The sequence below is a fragment of the Ciconia boyciana genome, chromosome 4, assembly GCF_034638445.1.
Source record: "Ciconia boyciana chromosome 4, ASM3463844v1, whole genome shotgun sequence".
Lineage (NCBI taxonomy): Eukaryota > Metazoa > Chordata > Aves > Ciconiiformes > Ciconiidae > Ciconia > Ciconia boyciana.
Genome location: NC_132937.1, coordinates 68,404,207 through 68,417,048, shown reverse-complemented (window position 1 = coordinate 68,417,048; position 12,842 = coordinate 68,404,207). Strand labels below are relative to the sequence as shown.

Below are 12,842 nucleotides of genomic sequence, written 5' to 3'. Positions count from 1 at the left end.
AATATTCCTCATACAAAGGAAGGCAGCTGTAAAACATTTGAAAAAAGTTAGGGGAAGGGGGAGTTGAACAATGCTTTGTCCATATTAATTATAAAAATCTAACTTTAAAGAAGCCGCTGTTTGTTTTCTTGTGGCATTTTTTTCTGTTCCATAATGGCTGAACCAAAGAACTGAAACTGTAGTCAAAATGTATTTCATTATCCCACGAGTTTGTAATTTAAGAAATTCTCTAAACAGTAAATGCCAAGCAAACATAATGAGTCCCTTATCAGCAGTTACTATATATCTGTCTTACTACACCAGTGCTAACAGGGCCATTCTTACTAGATATCTGTCCTTCCAACCTTCCAATTCTGTATGTTCTTTCAAGAATGAAAATTTCAGTGCTATAACTAACTGCATATGTGGGCTCATTGGTTTTGTGGTCATGAAGTTTGGATTATGGTGTGTATGTTGCGGGGGGCGGGGGTGTTTAACACCATGGTATACCAGTTCTGCTGGAACTGGTTCCCCTTTTGTTCCCTAGCTTCGAAGAAGCTTCCTAAAGTCTCTTACATTAGTAACCTAAGTTGTAACTTACTAGCTTTTAAATGGACAATTGTTATCTGCATATGTCTTACGCAGATTTCTCTCAAATTTAGAAAACAGACGTAATATTCAAAAATAATGTAAATAAATGGAGGCAATGAACAGAACCTAGAAAGATAATGTAAAATCTGAGTAGATTGTAAGAACTAAATTGCAAGAAGTTGATGCAAGTGTAGTAAAGTGAAGGCCATGAAATAACAATGTTTTAAATCGGATGGGAAGAAAAGTGATGGAGACTTGTACACAGATTCTGTCCATAAGAAGTCTTTCCACGGAAGATTGATCAAGCCATCCTTGCAGGGAAGAAAATTTTCATACTGCTTTTACAAAGATTATTCTATGCTTGTTTATTATGTTGCTGTAGGAAAGGTTTCTTTCTAAAATACTTGTCAGTAAAGCATTTACACCCTTAACTTCTCCTCTAGAAATATAGTGTAGGCTTATTATGAACTGACATTTACAACTGCAACTTTTTCTGTTGATTATAAAACTGACTTAAACCTGGGCATAGGAGGGATAGCTTAATGTGTATGCATCATTAGTTTTATTCATCTCTGAATAAAGGCCTGTCCTACCTTTTTTTGTTGTCAACTACAAATATGCTTCAGGAAATTCTCTCCTTCATTCGTTACACTACTATGACAGCTACTTCACTCACATCTTACGCACCTGCAATTATTTAATTTCTCTTTTTAGGCAAGGCATGCCTTGAACTGACCAATGCAACCTGATGTAGCGTAGAGATTCAGTTGACTGTTTGAGAGACTCAGCAGTCTTTTTCAGTCTGATGTGGGGAAAAATGTGAAATTTTATCATTAGTTTAGCCCTAGGAATATGAATAAAACTTCATCAGTCACCTGTATATTGTTTCTGAGAGCATGTCCTACCTAGTAAGACTGCTTTCAACAGCTATATTTTACAACCTCAGGTGACAGTAACTTAAAAACTGGACACTTCTGCATGATCTTTCTTGCCTTCCCTTAGTCCCTTTCCTTGTACTCTAGGTGAGGTTGCCAGGATCAGAGAGGCAAGTAATCAGTGCAAATGATGCAGAACCTCATTCTGACACATTGTGCTTGAAAGGCACTGTGCTGGGTTTGGTCCATTGACTAAAAACATAAGCTTTTTCAAAATGGCATAAAATTCTTAAACAATGGCTGTCTTCAAGCAGCTTAGGCTTTTGTTTCATTAAAAAAAGTACTCTATTAAACCTTGATTGTTTTTTAAATACATAGTTCTGTATCTTAATTCACTTGACACGTGCAAAGCTGGATGCAGCTATGATACAGAAGTAATCAATAGAATGGTAGAAGAGGGCCTTTCGGCTATATGGCAACTAGACGGAAATGGCTTTGGTTCTAATTTGGGATTTTTTGTGTGTGTGTGTCTTATCAACATTGTTCTTTTACACTTAACTTACTGAGCATTTATCATTTTGTTAGTCATCCAGTCTACCAAGAATTGCATATTGTATTTCACTCATTGGGGTTATAAAGATGTTCTAGGATGTGATCTTAGGGAGATTGAAAGCAAGTTTGTCCTCTCCTTGTGGTTTTGAATGGGAAACAAGCTTAACTTAGAGTGGTGGAGATATTGAGAGAGACCATCAGCTTTCCCAAGATGTTCCCCAATTTCAGTTGTTTTGTCACTTGGGCTTTCTGAGATCATGTTATTCAGGGGTAGGCTAGTCAAAATATGTAACAAATTCCAATGTATTTTTCTTCCATGACTTATTTTTAATCCTCTTACGAGCCCATGGAGACTTTCGCCATTGATTGTTTTGACCTGAGAATTACGTGGTTGGACTATGTATTGTGTGAAAAGCCACCTTCTCTTGTTCTGAAATTGGGATCCATTTATATCCTCTGATTTGTCCCTAGTTCGTTCATATCAATGAATGCATGATATTCAAACAGCTTTTAAGTGGACGGTACATAGTATTTTATTTTTCTGTTTGTGTAGTTAATGTTGCCATCCATTTGTATATTATATGTTTTCATATTCTTTTAAAAAAATAATTATTTTGCTTTCAGGTGATGAGCATGGTATCGGGATTTGCACCACTGATTTCTGCAGGTATTTTTTCAGCCACCCTGTCTTCTGCATTAGCGTCTCTTGTGAGTGCACCTAAGATCTTCCAGGTAGGTATGGAAGCAAAACCATAATCTTTTAAAGAATAACTTCAATTAACTTTTGAATCAGAATTTTTGGAAGGGGACTCTGACATACTGCCATCATGATTCATACCAGTTGACATCAGTAGATTGATGTAATATTTACTTGTTGCTTAGAATGGGAAGACAGTGTGTTACTGTTACTAAATGTAGCTAGACTATAATTTGTTTTAGATCTCATGTGTTTCTGGTTAGTTTAGAGATTAGTTGTGGTGCAACTAACATTACAGGAATCTACAAACTACTTGATACGGTTTTTTATATGTAAGCAACAGTGGAACACATACAAAGATAACCAATTAGTTCATTTCTCAAAGTAAACACAGAAGGAGACAGCATGAAGTAGAATCTGTAGCTGTGGAATCTTAATTCTCAGAGAATACATTATCAAAATAATTGTGTACCAGTTCTCACGTAAATAATTTAAATTTGAGTTTGTTCGTGTTCCTGAATGTATCTTGCTTTACCTTCTTTTTAACCATTTAATCTCATTCTTTGTCTTACAAGTTCTCTTCAATTGGGTAAAACTTTAGTGTCCTCTACTGACCTTCTTTCCCCAAAGTTCAGCACGGAGTCAAATGTAGAAGGCATTTTGTTGCAGAATAGAAGTGCAAGTATTGATGCAGAGAACTAGTGTATACATGGGGCAAACTTTCCACTTTCTGAGAAAACATCTCTAAAGAAACACTTTTTCTGATTGTAAGACACCAGTAAAGTAAAATAGTCCATTATTTACAGAATAGCGAAGCTTGTTCTTATAGATACAAATTACTGAAGGATAGAATATTGAAAATGCAAAATGTCAAGATGCAAAGACAATTGAAAATAGAATTAGTAGATGGTGGCTGTAAACCTTCTTCTTTCATGAAGATAATATGCAGTGGAAGACAGCATTAGTAAGCATTAGTACAGATACATTTTGAGCACAATGCATGCTGACTCTTGAGTTTTATTTTTTCTTAGGCTTTGTGCAAGGACAACATTTATCCAGGATTTCAGATGTTTGCTAAAGGCTATGGGAAGAACAATGAACCACTGAGAGGATATCTTCTAACATTTTTAATTGCTCTTGGATTCATACTAATTGGTTAGTTTGAAATTATAATAAATCTCAATATCCTTTTGTCCTTTACAAAGCATTCTATTCCATATCATGACTTGATGACAGTGTCCTAGACATCTAATGCACAGCTTAATTCTAAGCCAGCATTCTAAATCTGTTTATTTTGAGGGTTACTTTCTCCTATCTTCTAGATATAACGATGTCTAGAACTGCAATAAATTTGAATTGAACTGTAGCAATACTGCAATTTTCTTAATAACTGCAGGTATTTGTCTTTAGATACTATCAATCAATAAAAATACATTTTTTGCTTGAGTTATAGAGATGTATCTTGTAAATATGAAAATTTTTATTTCAGATTTTTAATAATTACAGATAGCTTCAGTAAATGGCAAACTTGCATGAAAAATATTTTTTAAAGTGTGTTTTTCTGTTAAGTTACAAACAGTAGAGATGAGTGCTGATGCTGCTGTTGCTAAAGGTAAAGATAGTCTAGGTAGAATTACATGTGTTCTATGTAGATGGCAAACTAATTGTGCTGTGTCCATCCACGAGTCCTGTACCAGTGCTTTTAAACTTCTTTTCCCGGTTTGCTCTTTCATCCTTCCCCCAAGTCTGCTTAAGGCACAGGTATACCCATGATGTCATTACTGCAGCATGCTCACTGGAAGCTTGATTACAAAAAGTAGAAACCTGCAGACTAACATGGCACATTCTGCATTTTGATCACCTTTTTTTTGTGTACTCACACATATAAATGGTCTGTACCATGCTGCCTGAAGGAAAGGAGAGCATCAGCTTCTTCCATCTCTTTCACTAAAGAGGATGTACTCATCACTGTTGTGATGGTATTGGTCTGTAATAATGCCCTATACTAGTACCATTGATGCATCTTTTCATTTAAAATGCAGGCAGGTGAACATGTTTGTCACATTGCTCGCACTAACTTTGTCTGCTGTTACCATTCACCATAGTTGATTGTCTCAAACTTATTAGTATCTTGTTCTTTGCTGTTTGAGAATTGAGCTAGAGACGTACTGCAGATGCATTAATGCTCTGTCTATGGTTTCTGACATTCTTCAGAACCCAGTGTATTGGTGCACTGTTTGATCAAGCCATGGTGGGAAAGAAATTTTCTCAATGAGTTATTTTGAGAAAGTATGTAGTGCTTCAAAAGTGGCAGTCCTGGAACACTTGGTAGTGTGGCAAAATTTTTGTATTTTTAAAACTGAAAGTTACACTTCCTGAGCACTAGAAGATAAACTAGTAAATATAAGACCATTAAGATAATAGCTCTGTCTGTTGAACAGAAAGGACAAACTGCTTCTCCTTAGAATATATCAGAAAATAAGATTGTTTGTAGCAGACTCTTTACTCTGGAATCTACAAAGCCATTGGATGATATCTTTCCTAACAGCCTGCTTTGTTTTTGGTTTTACAGCGGAACTGAACGTCATTGCTCCAATTATTTCTAACTTCTTCTTGGCCTCATATGCCTTGATTAACTTCTCTGTATTCCATGCTTCTCTTGCAAAATCTCCAGGTAGGAACTACATTTTGGGGGTGAGAGTTTAGCCTGCAATTTCTTTATGCACAAATACAATTTAAAAGGTATTAATATAAATGAATATTTAGTTTAATTTAGTTACTAAATATCTATTTGACTCTCATGGTGCATCTGAATTACAAGGGTAGTATGGTGTGTATTTGGGTCTTCTGAAATTTTGAGGACTGAGGGATCCAGTAGAACTTGGGAGCTACTAATTTGGTCATCTTTGCTGAGGGAACACAAGATAATTCAGTGTTTATTCAGAAAGTCTTGAAGAAAGCTTTCTTGCTAATTCAGTATCTGGCATTCAAGAACCACCCTTTTGTCGTCTTTGGATTTCTCTGTTAGTAAGTTTCACCTTCCTGTCCAGAAGAAACTGGGATTGCAGGTGGTATTGCCACATTTTTATAGTGTTTGATATGTGAGGCTAGTTAGATTATAGGAATAAGCCAAAACCCAGTACTTGCAGAACAGATGTATATCATACCCATGCATTTGTACTGAAATAATGCCCTTAAAAGCTTCTTAAGTTGCTGAACTGGTAGGTACCAGTTATTTTGCCAGAGCATGTGCATAACTGTTTACACAACAGTTCTATGTCTAATACACTTGTTAATCTTGGGTGTGGTAGTGGGGGTGTGTGTATTTACCTGATTTTGGATAAACTTGTGACAAGTAAGGATGTAAAACAGTGACAGTCCAGTATTTTGACATATTCAAGTTCTACTTGGATATATCTGTCCTCTTCCTTTTCATGTGACGAAAATTTCTGACCATGTGAAAATAGTAAAAATACACAACTAGAAACAGTTAGTAGTATGTGAGAGAGCGAGTCACGAGCTGATAATTCATGTTAATACTACCTTTGAAAGCGAAAATCAATTGTCAGGCAAGCTATTGCCAAAGGTTGCTGATTCAATAGACATACTGGCACAAGCGTTGTGAAACTTTTCTTTTGAGATAGGCTTTTAGAGGGCAAAATTAGGAACGTTTACATATCTATGTAAGAAAGATGCAAATTCATTTGAAAGGTGTTGGAAAATTGAAAGCATAAATGTGACAAAGTAGTTTGTACATTACTGAAAGTGTCACGCATTCACATGAAATGTGATGCAAAACACTAGGGAAGGAGAAGAGGAATAGTGCCTTCCTTCCTTGGAGTAGTGATTAAATTAATTTCCCCCCCTCTTTTCTCTTCTATCCTCCAAATTATATTTTTACTAGGTTGGCGTCCTGCATTCAAGTACTACAATATGTGGATTTCTCTTGTTGGAGCTATTCTGTGCTGCATTGTGATGTTTGTCATTAATTGGTGGGCAGCACTTCTAACATATGTCATAGTCCTTGGACTCTACATTTATGTCACTTACAAGAAACCAGGTACGTATAGGGGCTTCTTTTGGTTGTGGTGAAGGAAGAGGGATGTAGAAGAAGGGAAAAACTGATGGCCTAAAGGAAAATGTAATTTTCCTAAAGGGAAAAAAAGAGAACTTTTTTCTGTTTGGCTAACTAGTTCAAACTTCTGTTTCAGGCTTTTTAGTTGTAATGAAATGTAATAATATAGCCTGTGTAGTCACTACTGCTGTTCCCCCTCTGCCCGGCTTATTAAGATGCATGTCTTGCACTTAGACATAAACATTTGAAGGAAAATTGGAGAAGAAGGTGCATATGGAAAGAGCTTGGGTTGCAGCAGCAAAGGCACTAGGAAAGCATGTTATGTTTTAATAGGAAGTGGAAGAGGATGTTCCCATATCCTTCCAAACTGAAAAGGGATTTGAGTTGTGGTTGTTTTTTCAGTAAACCCTTCCTATGACTATGAAGAACAATTTATATGCTTTCTTCCTTCTTCTAAGAGCACTGTATGATCATAAGTGCAAGATGGAGCAGAACTGAACCAAAAAGTGTTCCTGAAGTTGAAAATAAGGAAAACTCTACATCCTGGGCTATGAAGATTATGAAGTGCTTGGATGATAAATTCATAGTAGCTATCAAAAGAAGTATATGGGAACAAATAGAGAGCATAATGGGATCTTTCCTTTCATGTCCTTATAAAAATAATAATCTAAAAGGAACTGCTTAATCTAGCAGTTTTTCACTGAGTATTTGACTTTGTTTAGGCAAGGTTTTGAGATTACTTTTTCCTTTGCTGTGATAGAAAATAACTAAGCATGGCACTCTTTTTCCTGAAGTGTTATTTTTTTGACTCTGAAGTTGTCACAATCTTTGAAATGCTGGAGGAAAAAAACCTCAATTCTTTCTTCTAGAATTGTAAAATATCAAACTCTAACTTGTTTGCTAAAATTTCCACAGAAATGTTATCTTTAAATAGAATTGCCTATTTAGCTGTAGGGTTTGTTGACTAGTATTGTGTAGAATGTACGAAGATGTGGCTTAAATTTTCTGTGTTTTCAGTTGGTATTTGACATTCATTTTGTGATCATGTAGTTTTACAATGAGCAGCTTTAAATAAAATATTGGAATTTCAAATCTTCCAACAGATGTGAACTGGGGATCCTCAACGCAAGCTTTGACTTACTTGAATGCACTACAGCATTCTATTCGGCTCTCAGGAGTGGAAGATCACGTGAAAAACTTTAGGTAACGGTTAATATTAAAGACATAGGAAATTACTTCTATGTATTCAGTAAGGTACTGTCACAGTGTTTGCTGTCATGGTTTCCATTAAATGCCTGTTCATCTCCTGTGGGTTATAACAACTTTGAATTTCACCACCATGGACATCCTCTGGACATACTTACATTAGCATTTTATTTCTGATTAAGAGTGCACTTTAGAAGGAAGTCTATGGGTCATGCCTGCTTATTGTTAGATGCCTCATTGTTTGAATCATGAACTGTGAATTCTGTTCCTCTTTGATGAAACTGAATTGAAAGATATGCTCCAAACTGCTAATGAGCATTCAGCCCACATGCGTGGGATAAAACTGATCTAACCTAAAATTCCCAAGATGTGTATACTGTGGATGTTGTCCTCAACACCAGCTATTTCACATTAGACATACTCTCTCATTGCAGTTCAGTAATGGCAAACAGGCTACACGAGTGTTTTTCACACAACTGAAGAAGAGAACGGATTTGTTGTCTGCCAGCATGGCTACCCGGGAAGGTCCTACTCAAGGAGGCAGTTTTCTATCCTATAGTATTTATGCCACTTTTCTGGAATAAGCTACTGTAGAGGAAAGATGCCTCAAAAAATTTTAGCAAAAAGTATTGACTTAAACTAATTCCTCCAAATAAATAGAATCATAGATTGAACATGATTTTTACCATGTGATCATGTCCAATCCCTAACTCAACTGACTCACCACAGATCCGGCTGCAAAGTTAGATCCAAGTTTGATGTTACATCAGATTGCTCAGGGCCATATCCAGTCAAGTTTTGAGTATTTCCAAGGATGGAGGTTCTGTCTCTTTTCAAATAGTGTAGTTAACTCCTACATGCTGCCTATGCCCAGCATAGGATTTATAGTGTTGACACTTAGTCTAGCAAATCTCTATCATCCTTTGCAGCTGCAGCAGTAAGAAGTGTGTTATTCTCTTATGATCAGCATATTAGCAAGAGAATCTAGCTATTAAAATCTGTTGTGTACAAAGGGAGACTTTGCATACTTAAGGCAGAATTTAGTAAGGATTGAGTTTGGGGAGAGATTCTTGATACAGGATCTCTCTGAGGTTAAGACCAGAATGCAGAACATGGCAGCAACACAGTTTTTCAAAGAAAAGATATATGGTATTTCCTGTCAGTTGGGAAAATATTCCAATTCTGACCCCTAGCCTCTCTTGGAAGTGACTAAATTTTCCTGAAGAAGCACAGGATAGGTACTTACAATGTCTGTGTTGCATGCATACAGACAGTTGAAATTAGATGTGTCAACCAATCATGATAGGTACCAGCACAACCTCAAAGAATATGACAGTAAAACTAAATTACAGATGTATTAATATGAGTATTAATGGGCTTTCCACTTCCAAACTGAAAAGGGTTGGCTGTTGTAGGTATAAACCACAAAACTTGAAGTTTAATTATGAAACAGCTCTTCTTTCTGAAGTCCTGAGTCCTAATGTGACATTAAAATCCCTGATTTATTTACAAACATTGTATTGCCTATTACATCAAGCTGCATTGTTAACAGGAAAAAGCAGTCTACATTCAGAAACTTGTTTGTTGCTTAGGTATCGAAGCAGCAATTTTCAAACTTTCCCTAATCCAAATCTAAAGGCTGGCATTAAATAATTTGCAATACCTAACTGTGATTCGTGTTGCAACCTCACTTCCTTCTGCTGTGAGTCTATTTTGGGTTGCAAGCTTCGATGTAGAAACAAGCTTTATAGGAAGCTTACCAAGTGTAACTTTCTGTTTGTGCTGATACAGGAAACGAATGCTCTTCTGATCAGTATGTATGTAGGATTGCATTGGAAGTACTTCAGCTCTCTTGTTTGGGAAGCTAGTATATAGGTTTCTGAGTTCTAAACTTTAATTGTTATCCTAAGGAGATGCAGATCTTAATGTAAGCCAGTTCTAAGCACAATGGCATTAGGAGAACTATTTTTGGCCTGACACTGGTTTTTAACCTATGGCAAAAAATGTTTTGAGTTCTAGAGATACATTCTAAACCAGAGCAGTTCAATATTTATTTATTTATAATATAAGTTTGCAGATGACACCAAGTTGGGCAGGAGTGTTGATCTGCTTGAGGGTAGGAATGCTCTGCAGAGGGATCCAGACAGGCTGGATGGATGGGCCAAGGCCAACTGTGTGAAATTCAACAAGGCTAAGTGTTGTGTTCTGCACTTGGGTCACAACAACGCCATACAACGCTACAGGCTTGGGGAAGAGTGGCTGGAAAGCTGCCTGGCAGAAAAGGACTTGGGGGTGCTGGTTGACAGCCGGCTGAACAGGAGCCAGCAGTGTGCCCAGGTGGCCAAGAAAGCCAGTAGCATCCTGGCTTGTACCAGAAATGGCGTGGCCAGCAGGACTAGGGAAGTGATTGTCCCCCTGTACTCAGCACTGGTGAGGCCGCACCTCAAATACTGTGTTCAGTTTGGGGCTAGAAAATGCAAAGGATGTGACTTTGAAATGGGGGAAGAAATTAATCCCTCTGACCTAGTCTTGTTTAAAATCTGTTTCTGATCTTTCTAAACGTGTAAATTTTCAGATTTAGTGGAATTACTAAGTTTGGAACCAATTAATCATAGGTCTGCTGGCAGTTGTGGAAAAATTGATCTTTACTTAATTTAACATAGTCTTGTAAAAGTAGATGAGGCTACTAACTCTCCAGTGATGATTATGTACTTATGGCCAGTAGTTGGAAGAAACTTCTTTCTGCTAATAAAAAAAACCCCACAACTCCAGATGAAATTAATTCCAACCTTTTTTTTCTCCTCATCTATTCACAATTCTAGACCTCAGTGCTTAATTATGACAGGTGCTCCAAATGCACGTCCAGCTTTGCTTCACCTTGTCCACGCTTTCACCAAGAATGTGGGCTTGATGATCTGTGGCCACGTCCACATGGTAAGTGTATTCTATCTTTACTTTGAAGTTGCCTTGTTTTTTGTTTTCTTTTTTAACCTATTTGCTTTTTGTTTGTGGTTCTTGTTTGTGTGGGTTTGGTGGTTTTGGGGTTTTTTTTTAATGTATTTTTTTATTTTTTAAATGAAAGCATCATTAGACATTGAGAAGTGCAAAAAGAGAGATTTACTGGTAGGATCCACTCATGTGTGGGTCATCACTATTCCAGTTAGGTATACTACAGGGGAAACTGCAAAATTAGTACCTTTGATCATTTGATGCTTAAATGCCAAGGAAGCTTTGTAGGAGTAAAGGGAACGTTGGATTACAGCCTGGGTCTCTTTCTGTCTTTGTCATACAATCTCATCTACTCTCTCATGTTTTGGACAGAGCATTTAGTCAAAAGGATGTGCAGGATACAGCTGGATTTCCTCTCAGTGTTACTGTTTCAGGGAGATTGATTTCTGTGTAGATTTCTTACAAACCTTGGTCTAAAATAAACCTTTTTGAGCAGTACATTCAGTATCAGTTTAGCCAATTGTTAAAAATTGCTCTTAACCTTTCAAGTAGTTTTTTATTCCTTCAGTTATCAGATTCACTTCATTGTCAGGTGAAACAGTAATGTGAACAGGTATTTTGTTTCCTGTTCCCTTTCCGCCCAGCACCGAGTATTTCACTAACTTTCCCTGTTTGTTGTCGGGATATGGGGGGCTGGTGATGTGTGAGGGCTGTTCTGCAATGACATAATTTCAGCAGTTTTTACTATTTTTAAAAAAAAAAAAGTATCCTCTATGGCAGACCTGTAGAGATTTTGGGGTCGGGGGAAGGAAACAAGCTTCAAGTAACTGTTCAAAATCACACTTGTCATGAGTTGTCTTAACTGTGATACAAGGTGGCTGTCATACTACAATCTGTACCAAAACTTCAGTTAGCTACAGAGAGGCTGTTGCATCTCTGATAAACATAGGTAAATATGTTTTAGCATATTGGGATTGTATAGTTCAGCTTCATATTTTAAGGCCAAACTTCTGTCACATTACTAAGAACATTTAAGCAAGTGTAACTTCAAATACTAAGATTGATTACTCTTAAATATGTTTAAATTTACCCCACTTTCTAAATAACAAGCAATATGACAAGAGGAAATGGCCTCAATTTGCACTAGGGAAGGTTTAGATTGGGTATTAGGAAAAACTTTTTCACCAAAAGGGTTGTTAAGCACTGGAACAGGCTGCCCAGGGAAGTGGTTGAGTCACCATCCCTGGAGGTATTTAAAAGACATGTAGACGTGGTGCTTAGGGACATGGTTTAGTAGTGGACTTGGCAGTGCTAGGTTAACGGTTGGACTTGGTGGTCTTAAAGGTCTTTTCCAACCTAAACGATTCCATGATTCTATGACTTGCTTCTGATCTAATGAACAGATAAGATCAAATAAAGTTAATGCAATCCACAGAACATACATTTTGTTAAGCAAATATTGGCCAGTTTTGTTTCAGAAACTTTAATTCTTTTAATGCCTGTCTATACAAACGTAAGATTTCAGTGAGTGCAAAGGACAGAAACGGAGTAATACTAGAGAAGTAAGACATCACAGATGGAATTACTGCCTTTCAAAAGTAGGGCTGGACTGAAAAGAATAAGGTAGTGTCATCCTTCTTCCAGGAAAGCAATTCTGATTAGAGATTTTCTGGGAGCATATCCTATCTCTATTGAAAATTGCTATCCTACAAGAAGGATGACACTACCTTATTTTTCACTAACTGACTATTTGGTTAGAGTCTGTATCCTTTTGGAAACTGTATCCTTTTGCAAAAACTGGGCTACTGTGTTCTTGATTATACCTCGTCCTGCATTCTGCATTTTGATGTCTAGGAGGAACACAATGATTAGTCCTGATGGAAGTAATAAAAAGAAAGTATTTAAAGAGGAGAAGACT

At 36.9% G+C, this 12,842-nt stretch overlaps 1 protein-coding gene across 2 annotated transcripts in view; it reads left to right on the top strand.

The window, feature by feature from the left end:
- Positions 1-12,842, top strand: part of SLC12A2 (solute carrier family 12 member 2) — a 62,989-nt gene that overhangs the window by 34,508 nt on the left and 15,639 nt on the right. For both annotated transcript variants that reach the window (XM_072859733.1, XM_072859732.1), the window contains exons 11-16: positions 2,622-2,729; positions 3,726-3,849; positions 5,267-5,368; positions 6,599-6,754; positions 7,873-7,972; positions 10,798-10,909. In XM_072859733.1, coding sequence (XP_072715834.1) covers positions 2,622-2,729; positions 3,726-3,849; positions 5,267-5,368; positions 6,599-6,754; positions 7,873-7,972; positions 10,798-10,909 — 702 coding nt within the window. The remainder of the gene's footprint in view (positions 1-2,621; positions 2,730-3,725; positions 3,850-5,266; positions 5,369-6,598; positions 6,755-7,872; positions 7,973-10,797; positions 10,910-12,842) is intronic.